This window comes from Dromaius novaehollandiae, chromosome Z (assembly GCF_036370855.1).
Source record: "Dromaius novaehollandiae isolate bDroNov1 chromosome Z, bDroNov1.hap1, whole genome shotgun sequence".
Taxonomy (NCBI): Eukaryota; Metazoa; Chordata; class Aves; order Casuariiformes; family Dromaiidae; genus Dromaius; species Dromaius novaehollandiae.
In genome coordinates this window covers 24,436,732-24,455,148 of record NC_088132.1, presented here as the reverse complement: position 1 = coordinate 24,455,148, position 18,417 = coordinate 24,436,732, and the positions used below count along the sequence as shown (strand labels likewise).

Here is an 18,417-nt window from a genome sequence, read left to right as displayed (position 1 = left end):
CCATACAATGCCAATCAAAGCAAAACCTGAAAGTCTGCATTGCTGAACAGAAGCTACAAGGGAAATGGAGCATCTAAATTACAGGACTAGTAGATAGGACAACTTACCATCCTTACATACGAACCTGGAGACACAAACAAAACCCCACTGGAATTGAGAAGATGCAGAGAAAGAAACCAAAGAGCACTGAATGTATCAAACATCTGCTAATCTTGTGCTAACAATATGCAAAGAGAAGTCTTAGGCTTTCCAAAAGGCTTTTTCTTTCTCTTCTGGCTAATGGGCAGAGGCCAGGAAGACGGCAGCAGACGTCTGAGAAGAGATGAGAGGTAGGAGGGAGATGCAAGCCCCATCAGAGCGCCCTGTATAGAGCATATGTAGAGTTTGGGCTCTCCTGTTGTTAAATGCTGTTGCAGAGGCCTGGAATAGTGTTTCCAAATGGAAAACACTTTTGAGAGCATCTGAAAAGCCATGTATAACTGCTCTGTCAAAAACACAAGGACAGGGAAAGCCACAGTTGTGTTATTAATATACGCAATGTTGGCAGTAAATCACTGTGCTTGTTTTACTGGATCATAGAAAGATGAACCAGGGCTTCCTTAGAAGCTAAGCTCCATTCAGCTCTCACACCCAGTGAACCGTTTTTCACAGGGGTATGAATTTTTAACCGAAACATTTGAAGTATGACAGCCTTCCTGTAAACTCCTTTAAAATGAAATAAGGGATATTCTCTCAATTTAACATTTTCCAGTAATTTTACATGAGTAAACTGGTCTAGGGCATATTGATACTTGTGGAGCTGCGTACACACTGCAGCTTGTACCACTTTAATTATACTGGCATCAAACCAATACATTTTATAGAGCAAAGTGTATTTTGAACAGTACAAAGGTTCTGACCACAAAAATCCCGAGCAGCACAATTCAGCTCTGAAACAGATACTAAGTAGATCCAGATTCCTCAGCCACTGGGGCTCATAGAAAACTCTGTAACACCAGTCGCTTTTGGCCTAAACATATGTTCAAGCATCACTGCAGCAGCACAGAGGGGCTGATACTGCTTGTGGTGTGTGACACCAAGTCCCCTTCTGCTCTCTTTACTGGTCATCTGCTTTGGATTTACTTCATGTTCACAGTTTTTAATTCTTGGAAAAAAGCTTTGTCTTCTGTGACAGAGATATTCCAAGGCCCAAACTGAGGTAAACCAGTATTAAGGGATTGCAATCAAGATCAAGCAACATGATATTTACAGCCTAAAGCTCTGTTTACAATCTGGGGAAAGGGGAAATCCAAAGATGTATGTAAGGTCTCTTCCTAGATCTAGTGCATTTGCTCCTTGCCTCTTCATTATGGACCCAGAAGGCAGCAAATGTTCCTTCCCACCACCCGGTGAAGGAAAGAAGATGGAGTTTCTCTTCTGTTGAAAACACTAATTCTTCAGTATGGCAAGGTCTCCCGAAGATACCTGCTTCTTGTACACTATTTATTGCATAACACTTGATGTCACAAGTGCCTGCTAAATCATACCAAGTTTAAAATTTCTCCTGTTATAGCTTTTCTCCCTCTGCTTATCTTCCCCTAATACCCTTATTTATTTTCACCATAGTCCTTCTTTTCCTCCAAGCTTTCTCCCCAAATGTCTAATCATATACTTTTTCCTCTTTAAATTACATAATCCTGATCAAGTTAAAGCATGCATTCACTTTGAGCCATCCACATCGTATGTTACCTCTATCATTTTTTGCCCTCTGTTCTCTTCCAAGGCTCCTTGCTCTCTTTTGCAACCATCTTCTCACTTATCATCTGTCCCTTCATTCTTGCTTCTAGCAAAGCCAGCTTTGTCCACTGTCACCCATAGTTACTTTCCCCCCAAAAGTGACTTCTGTTTGGCTTACTTGTAATGTTCTTGTCTCCATGCCTCCCAAAAGGACTATAAGTCTCAGAGAAGATGCCTCGCTCTTCTACAAAAAAGCATTAGGCTTACCTGCCAAGATTTTGTGTAGCTCCAGCTACAAGCTGATGCAAATCATTTGCAATACTGAACTCCAGTTACTGACATGCATAAGACCGCTTCATTTTGACACTAACGTATACTATCAACAAAATGTTAGCCTGGTGGGGGGATAAAGTAACAGAAGGAAGACCGGATAATTAGGGACTTACTCTGAGAGCAACTGGGAAGCAGAAGAATTGTGGAGAAAAGTTGGTGGCATTTGGTGGAAAGCGCAGAGATGGGAATTGCTGGCCAGGGAAACAAGCTGTTGGGAAAGGGTTGAGCCATAGGAGAGGAAGGTGGCTGGTAGGCTGCTATCGTGAGCAGGTAGGCTGGTTACCTCTCTTGTCTTCTGCCTCTGCTGGTGCTGCTTGCCTTTATTTTTGCACGTTTTCCCTGCTGATTTTCAGCATCTGCCATGGTAGCCCCTGAAAACCTTGGGATAGCTAAACATATCCCGTCCCTGCCTCCACCTCCTCTCTCCGCTTGACAACAATGCAGCCTTGTCAATGATCAAAGTTAACGCTGTAGTAAAATAAAGTTTATGTACAGTAACTATTCCTAAATAACCCCCTGCACAGAAAATCCCACATTCAGTCCAGGCTGTCCTAACATGCAAAAGGCAGCTGGATCAATGAGCCTCACAGCAGGAGCATGGAAACACCTGCTACTGCTCATGTTCAGGCTGGGACAGGGGGAGAACTTAGAGCAGAGGTGGATTTAACTCTCTTCTCCATTCCCTCCTCCCCCCAAATTATGGTGTAATGAATCCTGCCTTTATTCTGAGTTAGCAAGGTGTTGGGGAAAAGTGCTTCTGTAACAAAAAGTTCTAGAAAAGTTTCATTTTGGACATTTTGTTTCAGTAACTCATAACTGAAAAGGGGGAATTTGGCTCTGTGTATTTATGGTGAAGCTTGAGCACCAAGGTTCCCCCTTACCACGTAGACTCTCCCACCAGACACTTTCCATCCTGTATTGTCAGTCAAAGCAGAAGAAACTACAGCACACCTTTCAAGAAGCAGGCCAACTAGAGAGAGAAGGGGAGATGAAGCATGTAACATCAAAATAACTAACATAAAATTACAAAACATTTTGATGTAAAATTACTAGGGTACTACCGAGCCAGTACAGCTTCAGTTCAGCTCCTACACAGCAGCGGTGGTGCTAAAGGCTCTAGGGGGGCAGGAGCAACAGCGGGAATTACGCATTGCCCAGGACCTTCCCTTAACTGCTCACTGCGGATGGGGACAGGACCCCTGCTCAGCTTAGCGATCAGTAAGCATCTGTAATTACAGATCTCCCTTCCTCACTTCATCCCCCCACCAAAGAAACCCCACTACTCAAACCATAGGCATGGGCAGCACAGTGTCGGATAACACATTAATGATATGCACGTGCTTGTAAAATTGAATGACAAATGTCACACCTTACGTATTTGCTCGCTCCAACACTTTATTTGCTTTCTAGAAAACATAATCAAATGGAATGAGAACTGGGCCAGGAAGGTGAAATTAAGACGTACTATTGAGAGATGTTCAGAAAAAAAAAAGGCTAAGGGAACAAGCAAGCAACTGTGGGCTCATGAAAGAAACCGTAAGTCCACTACTACAAAGAATAGAAAGCAGTGTTTGAAGACAGGCCAGCAGCTTCTAGAAAGCAAGCATCAGCTAAATTGCTTAGTAACTAAAGGAAGGGTACCTGGACATGAACCATAAACAAAAGCCTCCCATAGTGCTAATTCTAAATAAAATCTGCTATCAGGCCTAGAGCAGGTGCATACTCTGGCCTCTGAAGAGCACCTACCATACTTAGTGAGTAGCCTGTAGTCAAGACCAGGTCTGTGCATCTGATCACCTCTCACCCTAACTCCAGCATAGAAGTTCCAGTCAGCAACAGCCTTAACAGATCTCCTTTATTCTTATTCCAGTATAAACCCAACTTTTAATAAGCACATTACAAGCACTGTACTTGTGCAAGGGCCTCTCCTCATTTTAGTTTGCTACATCTCCCAAGCACTACTTTACAATCTTTCCTAGTTAACAATAACACACTTGCAAAAGTGCCATTTGCAGTCATGAAATACAGTAAAGGGTGATAAGTAAGCACTTTTGAGTATAAGTAAGCACTTTCGAGAATTTGGCTTCTCAGAATCTTTTTATGTCTCCACAGTAAGTCACAATTTCCATGCTGCTTTTCTCTCTATAAGAGCAGACACAGATGTTTGTCAGAACTGCAGATGGTGGTAGAAGAGGATCTTTATCCTAGTCTTCTGCTGGTCTAAACAGCAGAGAAGAGTACTTGTTTTTGAAAGCTCAATTTATACTTCAACTGTCAGGACTATCTGAGGTCCTTCCATGTCTCTACTTTTCAGAGGTCCTGTCTAGTCTGCAGTAAAAGTTGGATACTGTATGCATGTTTAACCTTTGCTGCCACTCATCCTCTCCTCCTCACAATTATACTGAAATTAATTCCATGTGTTTTTATAGCAAGTGTCCCAGAGGAGCTGAGTGGAAGCAAAAAAACATGAGGAGCAGCAAGAAAGCTGGCAGCAATGCAAGGGTCCTATGCACAGCTAAGGAATGCTAAATAATGCTGGAGCTCCACTAAGTGACTTTGTGTGGATTTTCATGGTTAAATATACTATCCAGCTCAGAAGACTTACTGTACGCCTGGAGAGTTCTAAACATAGCAAGGATGCACCTGCCAATGAATCATCAGGTTACCAACTGGGACATGGGTATGGGAGACACACACTTCTGTTTACAGCCTATTTGCAGCGGCTGCTCTTGCATACGAAGGGTTTTTTCTTTTTCTTCCCCCCCCTCCCCCCAAGAAAGGCTTTAGCTACTGGCCCGTGAAGCTCTACTGGCCAGTATTATGATGATGTGGTACAGCTTTGCTGCTTGTCACACTGTCTGGGGAAAAGCAAGGAGCGACAGTGTCATATTAAGGCTGTAACTGGAAATGCTGAAAATATTGTCAGTATTTACGGTCAATAGTGACAGAGCTCCAAGGGGAAAAGCAAACACTGATGACCCATCATCCTCCTTGGCTGTGCAACGTGGCAGGCCTGTATCCAGAAGAAGTAACTTCTGAAACAGGAAGTACACTCTTGAAAGGAAAAGTCAGCCTGAAATGTAAGCAAAACTCCCAGAACTCTAGGAAGAAATCCTGCAGATTTCCAAGATTACAGCATTAAGAGATGCTGTCCAGCCATAGAAAAATTGACCTTAATTAACCATACAGGTTCAGGGTTCCTGTAAGCCAAGTATTCTGAAGATCAACAAACACATTTAAAACCCGGTTCTTGCAACGAGGTGCACAGACAGGCCTTTTAGCTTTTGCAAAGCCTCAGTTACGTCGAGACTCTTCCTGCCCACTCAGTCCCTGGACTACAGCCCGAGTTTCCGCACTCATTTAGTTCTTCTGTCAAATATTTGTGTATGGACACTAATGCTCATGAAGCTAATTCCAGGAACTCATTCCATAGTAAGACAGAGCTCCATTGATCAACAGTTGTCAGTATTCTGGCCTGTGATGTAGGAATACGTAGTTCTCTATTCCCTTAAAGGCTCCTTTATCTAAAATAAGAACTAAAGTATTTCTTCTCATTTTAATCTTTGAAACCTTTCAGAACCTAGCTCATATTTTGCACAGGGATTCTTGTTCTATTTTTAACATATCATTTTCGTGTTAAAAGCCAGACATATCAATTCTATTGGAGAAGTCCATTGATAGAATGCTGTTAAGTAAAACTCCCACCCAAAATCAAAAGGATGCCAGACTTTGCATGCAATTCTATCAATGGCCACTTCTCCAGTGAAAATGAGGATGCTGCATATTTTCAGGTGCCATTCTGGAATTCACTCTTTTTTAAAGTATATTTTATATACAGATGGTAGTTTTAATTTCTTTACAAAACATAATCCTCACAATTCAGTATTAAGTTTAAAAATTTTTAATAGTTAACTGAATAACTGATATTTTATCTTAGGCATTCAATGTCCTATTGATAACATCTACTTTCAAATATTTAACAGCTGTAGCCAAAATTCCACTAGTGAAATTTATGGCTATTTGTCAAACAGCTATTGTGTGTACAATCACTCCAATGTAATCAAAGCCTTTTAAGTTAAAACCAGGAGGCTTTTACAGGTGAAATCAAGCAGAAATATTTTCTCCATCTATCAGCAAAAACATATCAAGTTTTATTTATATAAAAAGTTGTACATTGCTTAGCTTTATTTCTACAAGCTAACTAACTCATTCTTTCAAAAACCCCTGGTTTCGTCACTTTGCTGTGAAAAAACAAAGACCTCATCCTTCCAGGAATAGAAAATGGAACATTAGCTCAAAAATAATAAGTAACGATAATAAAGTACTTTACTATAAAATAGTATATTATGTTAACATCAAGTGTATTTGCACAAAAGAGAAAACAATGCAGAGCTACTTACAAACCACTCTTTCCCCACACATCACTCATTCATTCAGAAAGTTTCCATTTCAATAGGAAAAGTTTTGAGTACACCCTTAATGGAGTTAGGGCACTTTTTACCAAAAGTAAATTCCAATTTTTGGAAAAAAAATAAACAGCCATAGAATAAGCACAGTGTAATCTAGAAAAACCAACAACTGTATTTCTGATGTTATATGCTTACATTGCAGGAGCCCTTACTGATAAAATACAAGAAGCATCCTTTTTTATTTAAAATTACTGCTGAGGAAAAAGTAGTTTCTTTGGAGAAAGGCCGCTATAAAAGATTTGGAAAAAAAAACATACATTTCAAATCTTTTATACTTCTACGTAACTTTTAAGAACCAAAGCTCTTAATCATCAGTTCTTTGCAGGTTCTCATCTTTTACAGTTTTCAAGTCTGGAATGCCAAGTGTTCCAAAAGGGATCTACAAAAAGATTACATATATATACATACACACACACACAGACACACATATATGTCTGTATCATTGTTCGTCCATCCTTCCAACTCTCCGCCGCCGCCGACAGAACGCCTTTAGGTTCCATTTGCTTGTTTCCATCATAAAAGGTCCATTGTAGACAAACAACACTGTCATCTTGTCATTGTAAGTGAGATTCTGCAAGAGCTGGGGGAAAACACAAAAAAAACAAAGTAAAAATATCAAGAACAGAAGGTGTTGCCCATTATCCAAAGATGAAGGGGGTCTACATTAAAGCCTTAGACCTCAAAAGGTCAATATAGCAAGATCAATGTTATATCCTTTCTGACAGATGATGGTTAATTTGTTTCTACAAATGTCCAAAGAGACTCTACTCCTCCCTCAGGCAGCCTATTTCCATGCATCATTATTCTTACTGTAAGAAAGTGTTTGTTCATATCTAATCTGTACCTTTTTGCTGTCTTCTGGAGTATCTCCAGCCAGCGTACTATTTTTATGATGTGTGATAGCTAAAGCTGGACACTCTTACCTTAGTCAAGGTCTTGTTAGTGGCAAGTGCAGCAAACCGACAAACTTCATGTATCTTGCAAGCTATATGGCTACTGGTACTGCTGAGGACAGCAATTTACTTGCAACTCGTGTTCAACTTGTGATCTGCTACAATTTCTCTCTCCCTCTCGTTTAGGCATTTACGGCATAGACCGGATGTTGTTGTTGATTATTCCCATTTAAATACCAAGACCTATGCTTGTCCCTGCTGAAATGCATCCTGTTTTCAAATAAAATTATCTAATCTAAGATTGTTTTGAATTCTAATCTCGCTTTACAGCAAAGCTGCAATCACTCCCAACATGGTGGTTATTTGCAAGTTTAATAAGCATACTCTATTTCTTCATAGACTGGTATTAAAAACACTGATTTTCAAAGCAAAGACTCACTCCTGAAGAATACATTCAGTTCATCTGCTCATTTTGATAGTGAATCATGACTATTCAGAAAACAATTTTCCTAATCAACCCTATTGCATATTAATCCATACCCTTTCCCTCTGTAGTTTGTTTAAAAGAGTATTCGGGGAAAAGTGTCAAAAAACATACTGAAAAATCAAGACAACAGTTTCTCCTGCATCCACACGATACATAAAAAGAATTTAGATTAGTATGACAATTTGTTGCCTGTTATTCCAAATCTCACTTTCTAATAAGGGATTACATAGAGCTAGGGCTACAGTAATTTTTCCAGAAACTGCAGAAAAGTCACTGGAACTGCAAGGTCTGGCTTTTGCCTCAGCTTGCTCTCAGCAGCCCTTTAATTACCCTCTGATGCAGCTCTCCTGAACCATCTCATCAGCTAATATGAAGCCTATAATCAGCTTTATATGAAGTGCACTCTCAATACTGTTCTTTGTGGTAGGCCGTTACAGCTTCATCAGAGGTTATTGTGCTAATCACCTACTTGTGGTTGTTCTTAGTTAACAACAAAAAGCAATCCCCCCCCCAAAAAAACAATAAAAAACCATCTTCAGCCATCTCTTCCTGCTGAATAATGTTGTGACACAGTCCTTGATCTTCCTCTTACCATAAATGTTAAATGGAATTTTTCTTTTAAACCTCTGAATTTTCTTGTTTCCTGTTTCTCATTTTCACTCTAGCACTGCATGCTTTATTTTCTTGCTTATCTATTCTTAGTAATTTAACAGGTAACAGAACTTTTAAAACTGACTTGTAACCCTAGACAGTTGTCTTCTACAGCCCTGTTTTTGTGGGAAGCACTGCTGCTGGTAGAACTATCTCTATCCTTAAAAAATCCAAATCAACTCTTATTTCTCAAAGTAGGAGAGAACATAGAAAAGCAGAGGCAATGATACGGAGAAAAACCACCAAACAAAAGGGGAAGATCACAAATATAGAACAAGTAGGACAAAAGTAATGCAGAAAAGAAATGAGCAAACTGTGTGGAGATAAGGAAACTGCAAGTTCAGAAGGAACAGCAAGCACCACCTTTTGGTTATTATCAGTCCGCTAAATCCTGCAGGTGGGTTTTCACAGGTCCTTCAATTGCTCTTTCAAGAAAATTTAAAGAAAACAATGGCAGCCAGATCTTTTATCTGATATCTTAATAAGAAGTGCATAGATTACTAGCAACCACTTGCCTCCTTGGTGTATAAGTAATCTTTACTAGTTCCACCTCTCTTGTTTTGAGTGGAAAATAACATTAGCCTCTGTTAATGTTAGCTTCTGGTGCAAACTGAACAGCCACCTTGTTAGTATTTTAAGCCATGTTATCTTAACCTAATGAGTCAATAATCCAGTTTTTGGTTTTAACATCAGCACATGACTAAGCACCAGTCATCCCTGGTTGAAAAGTCTTCCTCAAGCCTTCTTCCACGGAATATAGCACTGGCCCTTTCTAAGCTTATATGCCTCAGTCTATTACTTGAATCATTTTCTCCCCATTAATGCAAGACTCCTGCAGTTCTTTCGGTATCAGCCACCTCTCTCAAGATCGTTATCTGACTTGCCTGAGAGTTGGTCTCTGCTACTATCCATATTCTGTGAGAGGCAGGGGTATTTGACAGCCTTGCTACACAGTATCCCTATCCACTAGGGGTTAACTTGCGATGCTTCTACAGAAGCCACGAGTTCCAAAATACATTTATTGTAAGATAAGCCTTGGTGTAGGTTGTCTGAATTCCAGCCCGGACTGTCCTTAAAATGGACAAACTCTGTTACACTGCATCCATTTAGTATTAAATTCTTAGGTGAAACAAACCAGAAGCAAGTGATACAGTGTTTACAGGGTTATTATCACACAAAACTCATCTCTCTAACACATTAAACTTTAATTTCCTATCACATACCTTTGGTGTAATAAAGAAATACTGAGATGTGCTTTCTTTACAAGCAGTTTTCACAACCATTTCAAAAACTCTTCTCTCATTGACTGGATCCATTCCCTTAAAAAGGAAAAGGAAAAAAAGAAAAAAAGAGTCTGTTCCCTCGACTATTTCATGAGCATCTGTATAACAAGACTATTTATTGTGCTATTGATTCTTACCTGATTTATTTCATCTACAACCCTAAAAGGACATCTGTTGAGTTCCTGTAGAGCCATCAGGTACAACATAGTTGAAACACTTTTCTCACCTCCACTCTGATGATAGGGAGTCAATTCATGAAGTTCAGTGCTACTACGAAATTTGACTCTAATGCGAATCCCGTATTTGTCATACTCCTCCTATAAAAGTAAGTATCTGTTAAAGTCAGCTTCTCTGTATTACAGCTTATTTGATAAGAAAAACACAAATGAAAGGAAATCTACATCCTACATTCTACAAGTGTCTACAAGCTACTCAGGGTCAACCTAATATTGATATATTTGTTCTGTTTCATAAGGTTTCCCAGATTTTGATCTGTTCTTATTAGATAGAGAATTTTTTCCACACCACTCTCTCCCCACAACAATGATTTATTCATTTCTGAATCCCTAGTAAGAAAGATTTCAGATGCATTAAGGAATTGACAACAAATACATGTCTTGGCCAGAAAAAGAGGAGAGAGAGCAACACCACTAGAAATTCCACTGATTCAAGAAATGCATCAGGGTGCATAATGCTATCAGCTTAAACAGTGGGGGGACAGCCAAAAAATATAAGGTTAAGCTCCCAGGGAAACATCTGATACTTTCCAAATGCAAGCACGCTAATTAAATCTTTCTGAAACTTTATTCCAAAATACATTTCCTCCACTAGTAGATGAGATACAAAGCCTGTACAAAATCCACCATGACAGCCATTTCCATCTGTGGAGTCAAGAAAACTGCACACAGGGGTTCTGATTCTGCCCTTTTCTTTAACAGAAGATTGACGCTTGAGAATGGTCTGAACCCATGAAGCATAGGTCTGGGCATAACAGTTGTGGTTGAAAAGAAGGCCCATGCAAGAAATCCCATTCATGACTGGAAGAAAAAAGTATCTCTGATCTTTCTGAAGTCCAAGTAAACTTAGTGCAGGAACAGGGATATAACACCCAGTGTAGAAAGTCCACATTGATTGCTTACAACTTGGTCTACATAAGACACAATCTTTATCTGTACCTATCATCTTAATGAGAGCTACAGTGAGGATTCACAAGCTTCAGGAATTTGGGTTCTGGGAGGTTAATGTCTATCTGTATTTACTGTGGAACCAGAAATCCTGCACTTTGAGGCCATCCATGCATGTTCTGCATTCTCCAAATAGTACACGATACTAACGCCTAGAGAAGAAGAAAGGAGTGAATAAGACTCCCTGATTATTACTTGCAGAATACTTCCAGTTTTAGAAAGGAGGGTTGCAGCAAGAAGACAATGAGCAGCCCATCCCACAGAAGCTGGCACACGCCAGACCGGTTCAGGTTGCCACAAACCACAGGCATCAAAAGACATATGAGTCTTGGTGATTCAGCAGAGGAGAATCCCTGGATAATGGTAAGGTTGACTTCTGTGATGTGCAGCAAGGTCCAATAGTTGCCATGGATAAACCACACCCCCTTAATTGTCTTAATACATTTTAAGTCTGTAGGAACAATACTTGGCTGCTTTGCTACCTTCATGTCTTGCTTGGGATTACTAAAGTACATGCCATGTAACATCTAATATTTGAGAATATTTGAGAGGACATCAGCTGATCTCCTAGGCCAGGAGAACAAGCCATCTTTTGGAGTTCCTGATATTTTATTACAACTGCAGACAGACAAACATCCTCAGGACTGCAAAGTTTACAGTCTTATACTAGTATGTATTTTCATATACTACAAATCTCTTGTGCTTCTGCTTTATGAGTATTATAGATACACACAACTGTGAATCCTTGAGGGCAAGACAAATGCATAAGGTCTTTGTGAGAGAATAAATGTGATTCAGCATAATTATAAACTCAGTTTGCATAAGTACATGATCTTTCCAGTTTTGAAGACAGGTTACCTTTCTCATCCTCAGTGTCTCCTCTGCTGGCAATGGTTTGGCAGTTCCAAGAAAAACTAGAGCACCACAAGGATGAGTGCTATACGATTACAACTGACATTCTGGAGCAAAGCAATACTAACTACAACTTATACCATTTCATTCTCCCCCACTATTGGAAAAATTCTTCTTTTGCATCTAATGCAGACAGTACTTCTCCGATTTGCAGACTGTACCTTGATAGCCATGCCTGAAAATCAGGAACCTAAGCTGCAAAATCACAGAGCATGCTTTCAAAACAAACAAGTGCTGCTGCATTGACCTTTCTGGAGGTGGTATTTTGCTGAGGGGAGCTAATGAGAGACTCTCTTATTCAGCAGAGATAACAGCACCATCACTTAGATGAACTCCTTCCATCTGAGTAGGATTTGGTACTTGATTGTCAGCTCAGTCTCAGCAGACCCACAGTCTGACTTGCTTATGAACAGCAACACTTAAAATATCAATGTGAAAAAATATCCATAAGTTTATGATTTAATTCCTGTTTGTTCTCTAACGGTATTTGCAGATCTTTTGCTAAACTCTTTGGAAAACAATTCAGCCTCCTGTGAGACACCAAGAACATGGCCACTTCACATAAGGAGAAATATAAGGCCTCTATGTCCTCTGTAATTTCAGATGCATTGACACAGGCTGAAACTAGGCTGGGAGAAGTTTACAAAGGCATAGGCTGGCAAAACCTCTAGTAAGAAACACCTGGGCTACACCACAGCCACAGTGTTATCATAAAGTCAGGACTTTGTTGACAGGCTGCTGGGGATTATATTTCATACACTGGCCAGGTATTCCAGGGCCTATCAAGGATGATGGTCAAAACTCCCTGTGCGAAACTGAGGCAGGTGAGGATTATCAGTGCAAGCACTCAAATTCTGGCTATCAAGTGCTACCAAGGAAACTCTGAAGGTTCACTGGGGTTTCTGCTAGGATGTCAAGGGAGGACCCAGTGAAGCGTTTCACACAGCAGGTCCTAGCACAAGGGAGGGCAGACATCAGAAGAACTCAAGGTTCCTAAAGGACGGCAAGGTAAGCTGACAGAGGCCTGACCTTCAGTACCACAGAAATATTTGTAACAATGATAATTCTGCCTAGAGGCTGTCTCTTTTGATATTTACAGGTGAGGGCCAAAGAGCCTCCTGCAGAGAGGCAGGGTAAGGAATCCAGGCTCCAGAACAGATCATCCACCTCTCTGTATCAAGGTCTTGATTTCTTGGGGAAAAGCTGTGTACCATCATTGGCAGTGCACCGCTCGTTTACCTCTTATATTATTTGTAAAATCTTCGCAAGAGGAAAAACAGGTCCTTTCAAGAAAGATATTCAGAAGGACGATCCAGAGTCCCTTTGCCTTTAAACTGCTTTGCACTGTTTTTCTGTGTATGCTCTCCCAAATTATTTTTTTATTTTTAAATAAAAGACAGTATTTGTTTAACATGCATCTGACTCAAAAAGTAACTATCATAAAGAACTGAAAAGCCCATGTTTTAACACACTGTTTCACAACACTAATTTCTGTATAAACAAACCTGTTTATACATTGCTCATGTAAAGAGCTTTTTCAGTTATGTTTCTGCCCCCAGTAATAACTACCACTTTAAATACTTTAAGAAGAACTGCTTGAGTAATTCACAACAGCAAAAAATGTTTAAGTGTCCACTTTCACTGTTGTGGAAGGTATGCATCACATAAAAGTCCTAAAATCATCACTACAGAGATCAATTTTAAACAAAATATCCAATTTCAAGTCAGCCCACTCCACTGAATATCTCTTCCCAAGGCATGAGCGAGGCTTTTAACTTTTCATCAGAGGTAAATCCTGCCTATAAATGTTACTGATGGCATAACAGCCTGGTCCAAATGATTGCTACTGCTCCAGAACAGTCAAAATGCCAACAGACTTGAAAATAACCACATGTAGATGCAAATAGCCAAATACAGTACAAATAGCCACTATATGGTAACAGAACAGCACAAATTAGCCAAAAAATCAGAAATAAATCACTAACAGAATAAATCTGAGTTACAGCTAAAGTAAATATGATGCTTCTAACTGAACATTGTAAGTCGGGGAAAAACAGGGGAAAAAAATCAGAACTAAGATGCCTACTTCAACCTGTTACAGTCAAAAGACAGAAGCTGAGACAGTATTCTTAAAATTCAGATAAAAGCACAGCTCAAACACTTGCTGCTTTCCCCAAAGGGTATTGCTTTGGCAGAAGGTAAAAATATTTCCAGAAATTTAAAATCTAAAAAGCATTCTCAAAATCAACCTTTGGTGAAAAGATAAATGACAGCAATTAAGTCTTAGAGAAAGATGATTGTTTATTCAGTTGCAGGAAGCTTCCAAAAGTCAATAGAGTTGAACATCTATGCAACTGGACAAAGATTTATTTTGCTTTAGTCAGACTGATCAGTCAGTTCTACTATTTCAAGGAAGTTTGTTAATTAGTTAAAAACATGAAGAACCTTTTAAAAGATCATCTTTCCTATAATCCAAATGCCAAGTTATTATTTTGTCTCTAGCAATATTTAAAGTGCAGGAAGATGCATGAAAATGTGAGTTTGTTATTCTTCTGCATGAAAATGATATCGTACCTCATTTTCTACATGAAGATCAACTTCACCAGCGCACTGCATAGAACTAAAAAAGTTACTAAACTTCTCATTGATTTGCTCCACCAGCTTTTTCAAGGGGTTTAGCCATCTTTCTTTGACCTAGAAGTAAAAATTTTCATGTAAAAACATATTTAACTGAATTTTTCTTTACTAATAGCAACTAAGTACAAAAATACATTAATTACAGAAGTTAACACGTAGCTTACACTCAAGAAAACTTGAAATGTTACCCAAAACATACATATTTATATTTTTCTACATATATTGTATTCTAATAAGGACACACAGCACAGAGGTGCTAATTTCAACTATTACCTGTGAAATATTTTGTTTATAGTTATCCAATACATTTTTCTTTTCCTCTAGTTCTTCCATCAGCTGTTGTATTTCTTGTGTCCGCTTATTGTATTCTTCAACAACCTGCCAGAAGGAAAAAAAACAAGCAGTCAACAAAATGTTTATCATTTCTAGCCTTGACTATAAAAATATCACACTGCACTGATTCTGTTCAAATACAATTACATAGCCTATTGCACTGTATACTGAACAAGATACGTTCCTAGTTTTAAACCAAAAAACCCTGTAAAGCATTGCTTATTTCAGGTTACTGCAACTTTTTTTTCTTTTAATGCACAGAACACACTGTTCCTTTGGAAGAACGTACTTAAAATTCTAATAGATGCAGAATCTGGCATTTACAGCACATTGTTCCTGCTGTCTAGCTTATTATACCATAAGATCTAGTACAGAGTGGGAAGCAAATACAATACAGGTGGAGGGGGGGAAGGGAGCAGGGAGAGAAAGCAGGGAACATACTGAAGCATTCAGGCCTGTGAAACAGGAGGCCCTGGATTTCTCCTCATTCAGGAAAGCATCAATTTCCTCCAATGTGTTCGGAAGAGCCTGAAAAGCCTACAAGAGAAAGGACACACACGTTTTACAGCAATGCTAATGAAGTAGTGAAGTTTACTAAAAAGAAATCAAGTAAGCCAGACAGGATTAGATTACTTTTATTCAGGATGCCAGATATTCAAATTTACGACAACAAGATTCCATCACAAAGTATTCTGGACTGAGAACGAAGAAAGACTGCAGTGTTACTACAGATGCGTAATTGCTCCTTAGATGCCTACCTTGTACACGTACAGATGCTCACAGATATAGTATAAGCTAAGGGCTATGCTAGTTAAACCATACAAATACTCTGAAGGCTGGGAAGGCCTCCAGGTAGGCAGGCCAGATTTCAGTGCTTTTGTGATGCTCCATTAGGGCAATAAGCTAGAAGAATATGGCCTCAAACTATTTCTATTAACAGAAGAATGTGGATTTTAACTGAAATTTCGGATCAGATTTCCTCTCCCCTCTGCACAGAACAAAGCAATAGTCATAGGATACCCCAGCTTTTATTAGCTCACTATTTAAAGGTGCTTTAAAAGGGTAAGCAACAATACACAAGTCAGTAGCACCAGAAATTCACATCACCCCTTAATGGTACACTGCTAGCATTAAATATATAATACTCTTTTCTGGAAACATGATAATGGTGCACATTACACAAAATTAAGAAATATGTGGAGATTCATATTTTTGTACATACAGTTTGAAATTCTTTTGGAAGATGTTGGTCCGGACTCAGTTTGCACACCTGTCGAGCTTTTTTCAGCAATTCCTTGCAGTTCTCTATAAGAACACGCTTCCTATCATCCAGTTCACAAAATCGTTGCTATTAGAAAAGATATTGAAATACATATTATTTTATTTTACATTAAATTTCCTATTGATTTCCACTACTGTCTGTGACCTTGCACTACATTTCACTGACTCCTTAAGAGAGAGCTGAACATTTAAACATTACAAGTCATTTGCACAGCTTCTAACTCCAGTTCTAACCAGAGATGACACTAGCATACCACTAACAGACAACATCACAATCAGGGAAGGCACATGAATTCACACTGTTTCAAGACTGAAAAATCCCAGTTTCAACACACAGAACTCATTCTGCCTTTCTGCTCAAAGTCAACAGATGCCAAGGTAAACCGATCAAAAGCATCCTCTTGTAATATGGCTAAATTTATTTTCTCTCTACTAGACAAGTGTGTATGTAGATTCAACATATGTCTAAAAACAGATTATTTTACAGTAAATTCCCTATAAGACAAAGCATAACTACTGTGAGCCTTCTTTTTTCATTACCTCCAATTTAACTCTATTCATCTACTTGGGATAACATAGTAGACCTGATTTACACTGAATGGTATTTTATTCAAAACTGTACAGCCCCACAGTTATATAATCAGAAATAATTCCTTTGCTGTTTCCTATTCCACCTCTATAATACAACTAGCAAAACACACACACAAAAAAATCATCAACACACCCATAATTTCTATACTGGTATTGTAAAGTAAGTGAAAAGCAGACACAGTATTTGTTTTTGAACAGCAGCCTAAGGCTAAACTCTTTGGAACTTACTATGGGTAGGGTGACCAGCGCAGCCCCATGACTTTTACAGTGCTATGCTATCACAACAGTAGCCAAAATACAATGCTACTATTTCATAGAACAATAAGCTACAGATTATTATGAAACAGCAGTATCCAGTAAAAATACTTGGACAGCTTTAAGTATCTCTTCCCCCTGCCACCAGAAATCTCACTTACTTATCTGCACACATTCCCTCCCTACCTCAGGCCTGCCACTTGCACACGCTGAAGAGGAAGTGCATGGGAATAACTGCTTGTTGCTGTCTTCCCACCCAGGTGAACGAACACTCAGCTGCAGATAGCTGGGAACTGCCAGCAACTTTGAAGTGGAAAGGAGCATATACCAATAGACTGGGAATCTTTAATCCAAAAGATATTTTACTGTATGTTTAGTCAATGATTATACAAGCAATTCATCCTTCTGATAGACATTTACACCATGGGAATGCACTGTTACTACTTTTACTGCAGGCACAAAATTGTAAGTTAAAAGTCATGTCCACAATATTTTGCTTCCAAACTTCTTTCTGACAGTTTGGGAAGTTTAACTATGTTCCCATGAGAAAGCTATGTTCCCAGGAGACCTTTACCTCCCCATTTGTGTGTGGGGGGGGCATTTTAGTTAAATATGGGAGCCCTCCAGTGGCAAAATTTTCTTGAAATGTTCATCATTTGGAGAGTACACAGTTGCACCATGTTTAGTCCACATTTTTAAAATATTCAGCCACTGACACATAGCTCGTATTACTCACATTACACACTAATTACATTATTAATCTCTATTTCCTAAATACAACAGAAGCAGTTACAACAGATACGATCATGAGCGATTGCCAGTGGAGTTCTCATGCTCAATCAAGAATTAGGGTGGATGTTCTGTATGGCAGATATCAACTCAGAAATCTCATTTTCCCTTTCTTTCACAGAGCATTAGGAAACAGATTCTTTATTAGAGCTAAGCATTTCACGATCTTCCCAAACACACTGTAACAATATATTTTTATACTGCGTTGATGTTTGCAGAAAGGTAAAACAAATAGCCATCATTTAGATTTTTCTCCACTTCCCTCCTTCTCTAGCATTAGCCTTATGGAAGTGCCACACAGGGGCAAGATGGACTGGCATTAAAGCTATACAGATAATACAGCTACAAGGGGAGGACAGTCCTTTTTAGCCACAGCTAAGTTATATGTTATTCTGAATTAACACAAATACGACTGTACATAACAATGTATATGTTCCATTACATATCTGTATATGCCCTGTATTAAATTTAAAACACAAAGAAGCTTCTAAATTGAAACTACACTGTATTTTGTATCCCAGAACTTTACAAGCCCATTGGCTTCATTTGAAATGCATGTATTTGACTTCATGATAATGAAGGCAAAGGATCCAGGGAAAGGCA

General features: G+C 39.0%; 1 protein-coding gene across 3 annotated transcripts in view; it reads right to left on the bottom strand.

The window, feature by feature from the left end:
- Positions 1-5,934: 5,934 nt before the first annotated feature.
- The window catches only part of SMC5 (structural maintenance of chromosomes 5), a 50,246-nt gene continuing 37,763 nt past the window's right edge, over positions 5,935-18,417 (bottom strand). For all 3 annotated transcript variants that reach the window (XM_064502676.1, XM_064502678.1, XM_064502677.1), the window contains 7 exons: positions 16,121-16,246; positions 15,340-15,435; positions 14,839-14,943; positions 14,503-14,622; positions 9,970-10,149; positions 9,773-9,868; positions 5,935-7,098 (listed from right to left, as the gene is read on the bottom strand). In XM_064502676.1, the coding sequence (XP_064358746.1) occupies positions 6,958-7,098; positions 9,773-9,868; positions 9,970-10,149; positions 14,503-14,622; positions 14,839-14,943; positions 15,340-15,435; positions 16,121-16,246 (864 nt within the window). In that variant the 3' untranslated portion in view covers positions 5,935-6,957. The remainder of the gene's footprint in view (positions 7,099-9,772; positions 9,869-9,969; positions 10,150-14,502; positions 14,623-14,838; positions 14,944-15,339; positions 15,436-16,120; positions 16,247-18,417) is intronic.